Here is a 13,349-nt window from a genome sequence, read left to right as displayed (position 1 = left end):
AACCCTGTTCCTCACCTTTAGCAACAAAGCTGCATACAAAGCGCAGGTCTATTTTATGGTCTACTGTGTCACAAGCTCATGTTTGAGCTTATTTATGAGGCATAATGTCATACATAATTATTCAGAGTAAACCTAAATAAAAGCAGACAATTCTAAACAAAGATGCAGCTCAACAACAAAATGCAACAATGACCTGTTAATACTGTGCTAGAGCCAATAGTGTCCTAAACCTGACCAACTACATCCCTTTTTACTCACTAATTACAGAGATTTCTCTTCACCAAGAGTGTAAAACAGATTTGAATGCTGAAAGCAAGACATCAGATGCTATCTTGATAAGGTGTGTTGATGTTTTGGAGAAAATTATGTCAAGATACACTTTTAATAAATCACTGCAAAAGCTGAAGTTTTCCATGATTTAATTGTAGTGCCTGATGATGCCAGAATGAGAGACTGCATCCCTAAAGTCTTTGCTTTGAGCAAAATACCGTCAGAGCTGTCAAAACCATGAACATTTTTTAATTAATAAAATGTTATCAAAGTAACAAATTTGCATTCATCTCATCTGCCAGTGTTCAAGTGCTCAGACATGCTTTACTCTCTATATTCAAACTGCTATATGGCTAATGAATGAGTTACTGCAGTTGCAAACGAGGAGTTTTTCCTTCTCTTTACATTTTCCCTCCCATTTTTAATTCATATGTATTGGGAAGGCTCGATTCAGTCCTGTGCACAAACAGAATTTTAAGAGATAGCAATGTGGTCTGGTTTCAAACAACTTTCCAGAACCTGTGATCTGCAGAGATTTCAAGAGAGTTGGAGCAAAGTATGAACACGGAGGAGCAGAGGAGAGCACAGAGGCTGGGAGATATCCAGTAGCACACAGCCGTCCGCACTAGGCACACATACAAAGCCAATTCCAATCTCCAGATCGCCAAAGAGAGAATGTGTGATTAGCAGAAAAGAGGAGGATATCAGAAGAAGAAAGAGAGCTTCAAATATTTAAAGAACATGTTCAAAGACAGCAGGCAGTAGTAAAAATGTCTTTTAACTTCATTCAAGCATCCACATTTGATTCACAAAGATGCTTTAACTCTGTTAATCTTCTGCTTACTAAAACAGAAGCAGAAAGACTCTGTTGGATTAAATGATAGAAGATTCAGTTTTGCAAGTATTCTTCTGACCGCAGCTCTGAGCTGTGAGCTTATGCTAAACTAGAATATCGATATCAACACAGTAACTGGGTTTTGTGTTTATACTACGTGAAAATATTAGTTTAAATAATGTGTATTTCACACTCACATTCTCCAACCGTTTCCTAGAAATGTGTCTGAACTCACTCTGTGCTTACTATATAGTGGTCTATTGAGTTTTATTGAGTTAGCTATTTTGCAGTGCTGTCCAAATGTTTAGTGAGTATTGCTACACCATATATAGTGTCCTCAAATTACCCTGCAGTGCTCTGTAAAAGTAGTGCAGAACCAATAATCAAGCTTTTTAGACCATTATGAGTTGCACAGAAGGGAAAAAAAGGCAGACAGAAAAGAAAGTGCATCACAACATAAACTCAATCCAAGAACAGGTATTTAAACATCATTTGTAACACTTCCTTGTTCGAATCCTGGCCAGAGTTTGTCTGTGTGGAGTACTACAGCTTACTGCAAGTTCAGGTCTGACGGCACTAGCCATTTCAAATCCAATCTGAAGACCTACCTATTTGTCAAGGCTTTCACATCTCTCTGACACCTCTTATTCTGTTTTAGCTATTGTGGTCTTTTATCTCATTGGATGTTGTTTGCATGTGCATGTGTATACATGTAACTTATGTTCACGTATGTGTGCTTGTGTGTGAATGTGTAAATTTTTGTATATGTATGTGCATATTTGCATGTACACATATTTTTCACAAACAGATATGGATGTCTTACAATGTTTTTGTATAATGTTTTCATCTTATCTATTTTAATTCTTTTCATTATATTATCCCTCTGTTCAGCACTTTGGCCAACACTTGATGTCTTTTAAATGTGCTACCTGACTTGACTTCTGGGTCCAGACTCTGTTTCACGTCCCAAAGTCAAACAAACACTGTGGCATTACTGAGAGTTACAAACGGTCTAAATTCTTTCATCTTTAATAAAATGATCAGTGTGGTTGCTCTACCAGGTGTAACAATTAAGTTTAACATCCAAGCATTCACGAAAACGGAATTTATGAAATTTGAAGGAGTTAGAAGTTAGCATGAAGTTAGCTCGCTAGTTTCCATCTAAGCATCATATACCATGTTCTGACTGAGAGACTTCTGAAAAAATTCAAATGTACAGCTCTGCTTTCACTTCAGACATAAATTAAGACAGAAAACTAAACAGTTGTGACTTTTGTAGGGTTACTGAAGTTAGGCTAGCTGGTATATAATGATGTGCTACGTGGTGGCCAGCTACACAGCTAAGGTTAGCATAATATGAACACATTAGCACAGTGAAGCTGGAGGATGAAAGCTAACTTTTTTCCAATCGATAAAAGTTCACATGAGGGTTCCCAATGGTTAGGGACAAATGTAATTGCATGGCAGGATGCTATAAACGGACCAAACTTTAGTGAGTAGAACAACCGAGATAATCTATCCACAGGTTAGTAATTAAGATACCGCTTCATGGGCTGGGCTGTAGTTACCATCGTAAGGTTTTAAAAACTGAGCTTTAAAATGAATAGTGATGATAAAAACCAAGAGAGGCCGGCAGTGATCACTGACTGTTTTAGGGACATGTTCAGATTTAATAGAGCAAGATACAAAACATTAAAACAGGTTAAAAACACAACAGCCTTAATAAACACAAAGTAGTTTGGACCCGGAAGCAGGTTTCGTCACGTTATCACTTAAAGACTGGATTCCACAGTCTTCATGGATGTGAGATAGATGAAGTGCAAAGAATAAATTGTTATATGAATGCAGTAAAAAAAAAAAATTACTTGTAGTCTAAAGCGCCATGAGTGGTCCATAAGACTAAAAAAATAAATGTGACTACATTACATTGTTAAAAGAGTAGGAAAAAATATCTAACTACTCAAGTGTGTCAAATACAAAAGTTACTGCAGCTGACACCCACATAGCCATTTTCAAAAGCTGTACTAATACACTCTTCAAGTGGCCGGTTATTTTATCTCACATGAGTTAAGGTGGTTCACCTAGAAAGTGTATTTAGCTACACCTCCAATTATATTATTTAAACTGCAACCTTGCACATAAAAGCCCTCTAGCTACCCCTCTAAAGTGACACTAATTAGACAGAAACCAGCCAAAGGGGGCTGAATTATCATGCCTTCCTATCATCTGGGTACCTGTGTGGGTGAGTGAAAAACAAAGAATGAAAAAAAAGACTGGTCACAGAGTATACTTCAGCTGGACTGCAGGCTTCAGTGATTGGCAAAATGTCTGCGTTTCCCAAATGTGTCTCTATCATTCACATTAATGAATCGCCCTTACCTTGTTGAGGAGGCATAAAGGGAGCAGCTGCTCGCTTCCCTGAATAGCAATTCAATTAATCGGCTATATTTTAAAAGCTTCTGTGTAGTTACAGCATTTTTGAGATGCTTTAAAAGGACACTGGGCTTTCAGACATTTATATTATACATCAGTGATCAATGAGTATGATGTCCTTTGCCTTGAGGTAATGAGTCTTAAGCAATTATCCCAGTGAGCCAGTAGCTCCCCTTCCAAGCCGCGGAAGGTTTTCTAGCAAATACCACAGTTGATTTCACTAATTATTTCCTGCCTCTCTGATTGAAGGTGTGTTAATTAGTAAAATCAGCTGGTGGAACGTTTGGCTGGAGTGAAACACGCAGAGTCTACCAGAAGACCGGACTCGTCTCCTTTAAAATGAAATGCTGTCCTCTGTAACCCAAGCCAAATGATAAATATGGCTGTGCAATGTTAAAAGGTTCCCCCCCAAACCCTTCAAGAACAAAAGATGCATCACCATCCCAGAAAACAAACAGCAGACTACTTTATCTCATCTCTGATTTCATTCATCATGACACAGTTTTAGCCTTGTAGGCGAGCCTTCTCTGTAAAGCTGATAAGTCACTTCGGCTATTGCGCGACATTTTTTTTTTTTTTATTAAGATTTACTCAGCTGTGACTTTGACCTTCATATTTTTGCTCACCCTTTCAGGTCCGTCCTCAACTATTTTTCTCCCCAAAACAAAAACACACTGCAACACATCAGAAGGAAATTGTTCTCTTTTCAAAGAGGAAGGGGGAGGTCTAGCTTTGCAAACAAACAAATCCATCAGCTATTGACATTTGAGATATCAAAAGTGACATAAACGAGCTGCGGACACAAAATTCTCCCGACTCTCGCGCAGGATTATTGGAGTCTGAATTACCTCTGGGACACCTTTACGTTTCACATTCACTCACTGTTTATGTTCATTTTCACTCACGGTTTGTTTAGGCTCAGGCATTAAACTACTCGTTTAAGGTGAGGCACGAAAACTGTAGGATTTGCAGAAACGCATCTGCAGGCTTTAGTATGCGCACAACCGCACGTCTCCAAAGACAAAAGAGTCAGAATGAAATTAAAGCTCCTACTGCACAGTTTCTGTCTCCCCTCTCCTCTCCCAGCAGAGGCGAAACAGGATACAGCAGCTAACCCTCTTGCCTTCAGAGCCCCCTGGGCCTTCTAACAGCATGTAGTCAGTGGGAAATAATCTTACTAGAACACTGGTTTACCAAAACAGCCCAGATAGTTAGTGCTGATCCAGCACTCCAAGCCAAAACATTACCCACTCCAGAAGAACATCTGGGTCCATTCTTCTTCTTCTCACAACAACACACAAGGCTGAAGTGAGCTTGACTCGAGCACACAGAGCATAACATAAAATGCATGAAGATTACACAAACATGAATAATAATCAGTAACCATGAAATGTCTCCCACACATTGTTCGGATTAAGAAACGTACTTTAACGATATTAAACAAGTGTTAGCGTGATGACTTTAGATTTTACCCCCAGCATGCACTTCATCGCTGTAATGACATCTTGAACAAACAGTGTCCCATCACCGTAACTGATCAGTTATGCAACACCAAAAAATGCAGTTTTTGAACAAAATGACTGTCTTCAAATAAAAAGTTACTTTCAGCTGCTGCCGTATTCACATGGGGTAATCACCACAGCGGGTAGCTCCGCATGTTTGATTTAGCAGATTTTGAATACCGGATTCCCTTCATGATGCAACCCCAGAGGGATTTGTGTCTCCTCCAGGGATCAGACGGCTATTAGTTTAAAGTCAGCTACACCTAATGCAGTAAAACCAGTAATGAGTCGCTGCTTTTAAACTGAACTGATTAATCAGAAGATAAAAAAGAACATGAATAGAAAGCAGCTGTGTATTTTTTACACTTGCTTTCTCCTAAAACAGTCAAATAGTATCTGCATGATCGCTATGGAAGACTTTTCTCCACCTACAGCAAGGCAAAATACGCCTGAGGTAGAACCAGTAAGGATGGCTGGAAAGTTCTGATTTCTGGCTCACTCTGCCTCATCTTTTCACACATGCAGAAGGATCTCAGATCATTCTCAATGACACGCACCATAATGTGGAGCTGATCTGTAGTGTGGAGCTGAGGCCAAACAGAGGTGAGAGGATACGGATAAAGACCAGAATGGCTGCCCAATAGAGGAAATCAGGCTGGAAATACAGGTGGATGCACATTTCACTGTATGAATTAGCTCTGTTCAGGTCATTACATTGTGTACACTGCTGCAGTAAGTACCAGCTGACCAGACTAACTCTACAACAATACTTAAAGCCATAGTTCATACAAGTCTCAACCTTTCTTTGACCCGAGGTCCAATCGAACTATAAAGTCTATTAAAGGTCTCTCGGGCATTTATGTCCAAGACTTCTGCACTACTAGCTAATAAAATAAGGTACACAGTCAATAAATTGACTCCGTAGCTTTTTGCAGTGTAGCAGAAACACGGAGACGGATTTAGACAGAAACAGGATCTTCAGTGGATGTGTGCTGCTGGAAAAAAAACATTTACAAAAAAGATGAGAGGAGCGCGAGGGATTAACATGCAAAGGATGGTGAGACTAAAGCGGCAGCATATTCAACACTTTGTTTTAGTACTGTCAAAGTTTTTCTGCGTGACTCAGCTGAAAACTGTCCCAAAAACTGCACATCCAAGAGACACTGGCTGGCCTGTACGGCTGCTGAGGCAGAAAGCGAGGAGGAAAGTTTGTGGGAAACATTTCAGCCCTTACAGTATGCCTCGCACTTGACTTGGGGGTGGGTGGGGCTGCCCTAATATCTGTATACATTTTTACATGATATAAAGTGTCCTACTGAAATATCACCGATACAATTCCTTTCTCTAACACACAATGACGAGACAAGCCCAGACATGTCTGAGAGTGAGAGCAGCTAGTTAGAAAAGTGTTCTCACTAAAGGTGGAAACAACAAACCTGTTTCAACAAACCTTGAGGCACAAAAGGACCGTTGAGTCTGCTATAAAGGCATGTAAGGAGGAGATGCTAGCAGCTGGTGATGCGTAACGCAAATGGAAACAAACGACTCCACCAGCATCACTGGAGCATTTGCCTGTTACACTTTGTATGACAGGAAGAGCAAACAGTGGACGGAAAGTAGCTTTAAGCAGCTGATTAAAAAGCTGAACCCACCATCATAGGCAGGAAACATTTTTTTATTTCAGTTTTATTATGCAACAACATTGTGCAGCTCCTAAACTTTACATATTTCACTTACTTTAGTTACCGTTAGACTAAAGCAGCTGTGTTGTAGTTTGACTTTCATGATTTCCATTCAAAACACTACGTAAGCTTCTTTTGCATTGACAGTTAACTTATGCTACGTCGCTATAATCCTCCTCCTGCTGCCACTTAGTTTTAATAGGTTCACATAATGACAGCAAACAGTTGGAAAAGAAAGATGGAAATTAATTTTATCTGCACTAATAAATGCTGCCGTCTATAAGTTGCAATCACAGATCTTGTTTCTTTTTCTACACTATCAGAAATATCTTTATCGTAATATTCCTCAAAATATCGGTGATATTACTTTGAGGCTACAGAAAAACGCCACGTTTACATGGATGTCATGAAAGACATGAGGCTCTTCGCTTTTGCATTACACACCTGAAACTCTGACATCCCTGTCACGCTGTATTTTGACTGTAGTAGCAGGTTTTGATAACAGTGATCAGAAAATGCTGATTTGGAGCAGAGTCTTACAAATGAAATGCTAAGAAATGGCGTGTTATTCAAGGTGTTAACCAGCTGAGGTATTTTATTTTTTTAAATGCAGCCACAAGGATCAATTATCCACCCTTTCTGTTGTTTTTTTCTTGAAGCCTCTTAGTCACCACTGGCACATTCCTTAAACAAAGGAACTCTTAAGTATTCACATTCTGAGTGAGGAATCCAGGGTCTGCATTCAGTTTTTCACCCTTCTTTCCAAAAATGACCCTGTACTTGTTAGAGCTTTGTAATGGCCTACGAGGTGCCCCATACTTTTTGCTCTACTTTGCCTGCTTCACACAATTTTCTCATCCAAGGACACTTTGGCATGTGGACCGAGGGAGCTGGCAATCACTCACTTCACTTCCACCAACAAGGTGAACAAGGAAAGCTAGATACATCACCATTAGCTGTTTTTAACCCCATTTAATGGATTTTCGCTTAAGGCGACCCTGATACAGTATAATGAATATTGCAGCAGCCCCATAACTTTTCAAGCTTAATGAATCTGGCTTTCAGAAAATGAGGTACACTTGACATGCAAACACATTCTTCTCGTACAAGGTTATCATCCTGCACGCCTCACTTGTTCATTTAAACAAAAGCAAAAGAACGAAAGATTATCAAAAATCAGCCAGAAATCTCAACTCTAATTCCAAATAAAGTAAGATGTGATAAAAAAAAAAAAGGACCAGTCTTATTAAGACCTCACTGCGCTCTTTCTTCCTTTTTCTTTTTGTTTTGTAAGACTATTTTGTCTTTCATGGGAGCAGTAGTCTCTAATTTCTCCTGGGAGCCACAAGCTGCTGCTATCTCAGCTGTGTTTACTAATCTTCCCTCGACACCAATTTCTCAGCCCCGCAAAGTTAATACTGGTCCAATGTAAATAGCCTTATCTCATAAACTCTTGTTATTCCCCCCACCTTAGCTGCCCAATGTGATACATGGTTAGAAGTCAACACAAGGGGATTAAGTCAGAGAGGAGGAGAAAAAGACAAAAACTTCCTGTGCCTGTATCTGCGGTAAGATTATCCACCTTAAATAACACGGCAGAGAAAATGTCAAGTTATAACACAATGAAGAAACGCTGCTGTCAATATACAGTGACAACATTTAGGAGAGGAACATGAATAATACATGGGTTCTTGTGCAGGGCTGAAGGATGAGCGTCTAAGAAATGAGACAGAATTTGTCTCCTGGTCGACGGATCGATAGTGGACTGACGCTCACAGCCGTCGTGTGCAGATTACGCTACCTGCCTCATTCCACCTGTGCAGGTCTGTTCCACTGATGGCTCTGGATTGTTGTAAATGCCATGGCAGTAAGTTTTAATTAAACCCGAAGGGAAAAGAATTAATAATCTCATTGCCTGCTGTGAACTGGATGGCGGCTGCAGGCAGATTCTCGCTCGAATGCTGATGATGTGTGGCTGAATGAAGAGTGATTTGGGATTAAATGTGAGATTTATCGAGTTCAGAAGTGTATTTGGATAACCACCTGCAGACAAGAAGTGATTTTAATGCTTTAAATCAAAACCACAAGTACCCGGCTTTTAAATTACCCCTGCAGGGTGTTTTTGACCGTTTTCAAAGGCTACTTGAGTTGATAGTTTCCAAACGGACAGAATGTTCCCTAAAGCCTGCATTTATTTCTTTTTAGATGATGTATCTGATTGTATCCTATCTTGTCATCTCTCCATCTGTTCCTCTTAGCTGCCCCATCTTTATGTCTACCGAATTAGCTCTGTTCTACCAACAAATCATACCAGTGCTTTCTTTGAGGCTTAAAGAAACGGTTCCTCCTATTTAGTGTGCAAGTGCTCTCCCCATCCTCTTGTAAAAGGAACACTTAAATGTACGTCTGTGTCATGGATTTGTTGCATTCTCATTACCATATCATACACTGATTGATTTGTTAAACCCGAGGGAGGTCAATTTCTTAATCATATTCCAAGTTTTCCCCCAGTAGAAGTAGTTTACCGGAGAGAGCACTGCAGCCACTGGTATTTTATGCTGAGAAGCTGAAACAGCAATCTTCTCTTTGTCAGATCCCTGTAGGTATTTGTTAATGCAGAGATGGAGGAGCGCCTTATAAACTATGCATGCCATCACCCTCTGGCAACCACCAGTGGAGAAGATGATGGCAGGGAAATGCTGGTTTCCATTAGTCCTGTGAGGCTGGTTAACATAAAATTATCCTTGGGGTTAGCAGGAAGCAGATAAAACCAGGGTGAGGGCTTCATTAAATTTGATGCATAACGGACACAGGACATTTTTAAAGGCCGATAATGCCAGCCACATTAATACAAACAAGTCTATGTATTTCCCAGACATGAAAACAGGGCGCCTGTGTCCCATGCACGCTCGTGTGCCGTGTTTCAGTGTCTAAAAAAACTACAAAGTAAAGAGGACAGGGAACCATGAGCACAGAGTACTCACCCTTCAGCAGGTCAGAGTTGGCAGAAGGTGAACTCTGTGTCCTAAACAACAGCCAGTCAAAGTCATCCTCCTCTCCTTGGGTGAAGTCACACAGATTAGGGTCTGAATCCTCTTCGAACGTGCAGCCAGCAGCTAAAAGGTGAGAGGAAAACGTCAACTCAGTGACAGAAACAAAGTACATCAAGACAGATTCACCTCAAAGGTTAAAACCCCACACAGGTTAATACATAATTTTCTACTTTCATTGAAATCAACAGCCTATTTAGTGTTGAAGATGAATAAGAAAACAATAAACTAGATATTTGTTTAAGAAGCCATAACTAGAGAATGCAGCGGTTATTGTTTCAGCTTTAGTGTCATGGTAATTTTATGAGTCACAACTTAATGTGACCTGTTTTTTAAATTCCCCCCGGGACTTCTTCCTTTTATGGAAACTGGGAAAAACAAACACAGCTTCACAATGTCTTCCTCCTACATCTTCCAATCTTAGCTGCCAGCCACAACTAGATGTGCATCAAAGCCACACTCACCACCTCTCGACGCTTTCTGGCCAAATAAATAGCCTCAGCTCAGTGTTGATGCCAATGCCAACGACACAGCCCTGGTTTCAAGTAATAACTTAGGTGTAACAAATTGGTACAATAACTGTAACAGGGATTGCAACCTGTGTCTCTCCTAGAGTCGTTTTTTCACCCATAACAATTACAAAGATGTTTCACTGTGAATGCTACGTTATTTGTGCTAAAATTCAATAAAGTGATCAAACAACACTGTTGTAGCAATTTGCAGACAAACTGCTGTCAGAAATCAACAATGTGACCACCAGTCACATTTTAATGCAGGCTCAACCCCATGTCGTTCTCAGTGTGCATTTCAAGCACACCAACTTGTTCTAATATGAATAAATTCTCTCCAACCAAACCAACAATAAGCCCGAGCCATGTGAGCGATAATTACCTCAAACTCGCACAAAAAGAAACAAAGCCTGGCAAAAGCAATGATTACCCCTGAATCTGAGGCGAAATACCCCTCCCATAAAGCATTGACAAACAAGACTACACATCCTAAAGCCCTTTCACAAAGGCATATACAAATAGCAATAACATTTGCAGAAAGCAGCCACTCTGGGGAATGTAGTGATTATAATAATACCTCACAACCTGCCATTCTATGCGCCAAAAAGCAAATTTTTTCAAATTATATTTAATAGCTATGGCTTTAATGGCCCTTGGGTCCAGAATAATGTGCTTCAGTTGTTGCTCTCTGCATCTGTTGCCATATTTCACATTAGTCCATCGGCATGAGAATTACACTCTAACAGTGGGCAGTTTGAACTGCTCAGTCATAAGACCAGAGGTTGTGTCAGTACTAATTGGAGCAGGACAGCACGAAACAGTCACGCTAATGACAGGAATAACCACAAGCAGGTTCTGAAGGTGACCCCTGTGATATACAACTTTATTGCTGCTCTTTTTTCTCTAATCCTCAATTTTGAAAAATGGCTTCAGTATGACAGGCTGCAGAGAAAAACACATGCAGACTTTCTGTAGTGAGGAATCATAACTCTGTTACTATTGTGACCGCTCCAGTTGTTATAGTTAGTTAGTTATAGGGCAAATAATATTGTAGCATCTGATTTTTATTTTATCCTGTGGTTTCTGGGTGTGTGTGGGTGATTTTCAATGCTGTAGTGCAAATAATCAAATCAGAGGCTGACTGACTGTCACATCGAGGGCATTGATCCCACAACAGTGGAGATGACACTACTTGGGGGGTTGATCAGATCAGTGCCATTCCAGCTTTTCATTAAATCTAAAAGCACTCCTGTTTCAGAGTGAAAACTACCATTTAATAAATAAAAAAGAAACTATATTCAAAGCATCGCAGGACTTGCCCCAAAAAACCTAGAAATATTCCTGCTGTGTATCAACAGCTTGTCTGATAATTGATAGATCAGAGTTCCTTACAAAGGTGAGATGCACAGCTCTTTCTTGCAGCTTGTCGAACTGCAGCTACAACTCGAGGCTGCTGTTGGTGGCATCCTGCAGTTGTGAAGGTCGTCTCTAAAGAAATTACACTCGCGGTCTGTTGGCTTTGCAAGTGATGGTACATCTGCTGTGATGGGCTGCTAGAGAGGAACGACCACTCTCCCGAGTGAAAAGATCATCCCTAACGTGACATCATTGACGAGTTAAAACTTGTGCTCCATGATGATGTAGACCACATTACAGATCTGAGTCATTTTCACATACTTATTTGCTCTAAAAGTCTACTGTTGTAAATGGAGCAGAGGGTACTTCAACATGTATGAAAAGCAGAAAAGGTTTAGCATCAAAGCAGTCTTTTGTATATTTTTTACAGCATAATATATTATTTTAATTGACAGCATGTTGTGCTGTTTAAATTTGAGCTTACTGCATATTAAGTACTGAAATTAAATGGCACAAGTAGGCAAAGAGCACAGAAGGGGGTTTCATTCTGGCACGCTAAACTGCTGACTGGATCATCTGTGTCTGAAGAGGAAAACATGAGACTAAGCATAGTGCACATAACAATTTCATTAAAAAAAATTATAATATCCTTGTATTGTAGGGCAGCACGGTGGCACAGTGGTTAGGGCTATTGCCTCACAGCAAGATGGTCCTGTGCTCGACTTCACCATCTGGCCAGAGTCCTTCTGTGTGCAGTTTGTATGTGGTCCGGTATGCACTTAGTGGGTTAGGTTAGTTGATGATTCTAAATTGCCACCCAACAATATGACTGTGAGTGCAAATGGTTGCAGACTGACGACCTGTCAGTCTGCAACCTGTCTGCGACCTGTCCGCCTCCTGCCCTGTGACACTTGGGATAAGATAGATGTCATGTTGACAGCGTAAAAAATAGCCTATTCTAACAGACTTCAGAGTATATAGGACCATTCTGATTCCTGAACTATTTTTGCAAAAATAAATAAATAGAATGGAAATGAACAGATTTCCCATTTCCTGGCTTAGATAAGGGAATATCTGATTTAAAAACAAAAATCAGGTTAAGGCACTAAAACTAAATTAAAGTTAACCCGCTGACTAATTTAGCAACTCAATCCTCTTCTCTTTCTTCCTGCCATGTGGCAAGCACCTCACAAAGGCAAAACAAATGTCCCAAACTACACTTGAAAACAGACAAAAACAACATTAACCATATAAAGCCACACTAGCAGCCATATAGTGGCATATTGAGACAAATAGATGCTTTGACGGACATGCTAACCTGCTTAAAGTACCATCCAGCCTTCTGATTTATAAAATTGTGTGTTGCTGCTGTCTTGTTTCAAAGGTTACCACCAGTCCAATTTATTGAACTGCGGCACAAACAAACACTTAGGGTGCCCTTGCCTACGGCCAGCCTATTACAATATCGCTACAGCTTTCACTGATTGTATGATAGCACAGGAGCACATTTACAATCATGTAAGCTTGGTCCATTGGGTGACGGTAGCAGCCAACCAGGAGAGGTGGGAGTGTGTGCATCACCCTCTGGGTTTGATTTATTGCCCCATGCTGGGCTGTTACTGCACAGATCTGCTGCTGAGGCCAGGGGTTAATTGTCCCGCACTGGGGTCTATTTCTAATAGAACAGCCAGAGATATGGGACCTGACACATC

At 40.3% G+C, this 13,349-nt stretch overlaps 1 protein-coding gene across 4 annotated transcripts in view; it reads right to left on the bottom strand.

Moving 5' to 3' along the window:
* The window catches only part of ptprub (protein tyrosine phosphatase receptor type Ub), a 186,302-nt gene that overhangs the window by 122,490 nt on the left and 50,463 nt on the right, over positions 1 to 13,349 (bottom strand). For all 4 annotated transcript variants that reach the window (XM_026183429.2, XM_026183430.2, XM_026183431.2 and 1 more), the window contains exon 2: positions 9,707 to 9,838. In XM_026183429.2, coding sequence (XP_026039214.1) covers positions 9,707 to 9,838 — 132 coding nt within the window. The remainder of the gene's footprint in view (positions 1 to 9,706; positions 9,839 to 13,349) is intronic.

This window comes from Astatotilapia calliptera, chromosome 11, assembly GCF_964374335.1.
Source record: "Astatotilapia calliptera chromosome 11, fAstCal68.1, whole genome shotgun sequence".
Taxonomy (NCBI): domain Eukaryota; kingdom Metazoa; phylum Chordata; class Actinopteri; order Cichliformes; family Cichlidae; genus Astatotilapia; species Astatotilapia calliptera.
The sequence above is the reverse complement of the archived record's forward strand: the minus strand, read 5'-3'. Positions and strand labels throughout refer to the sequence as shown.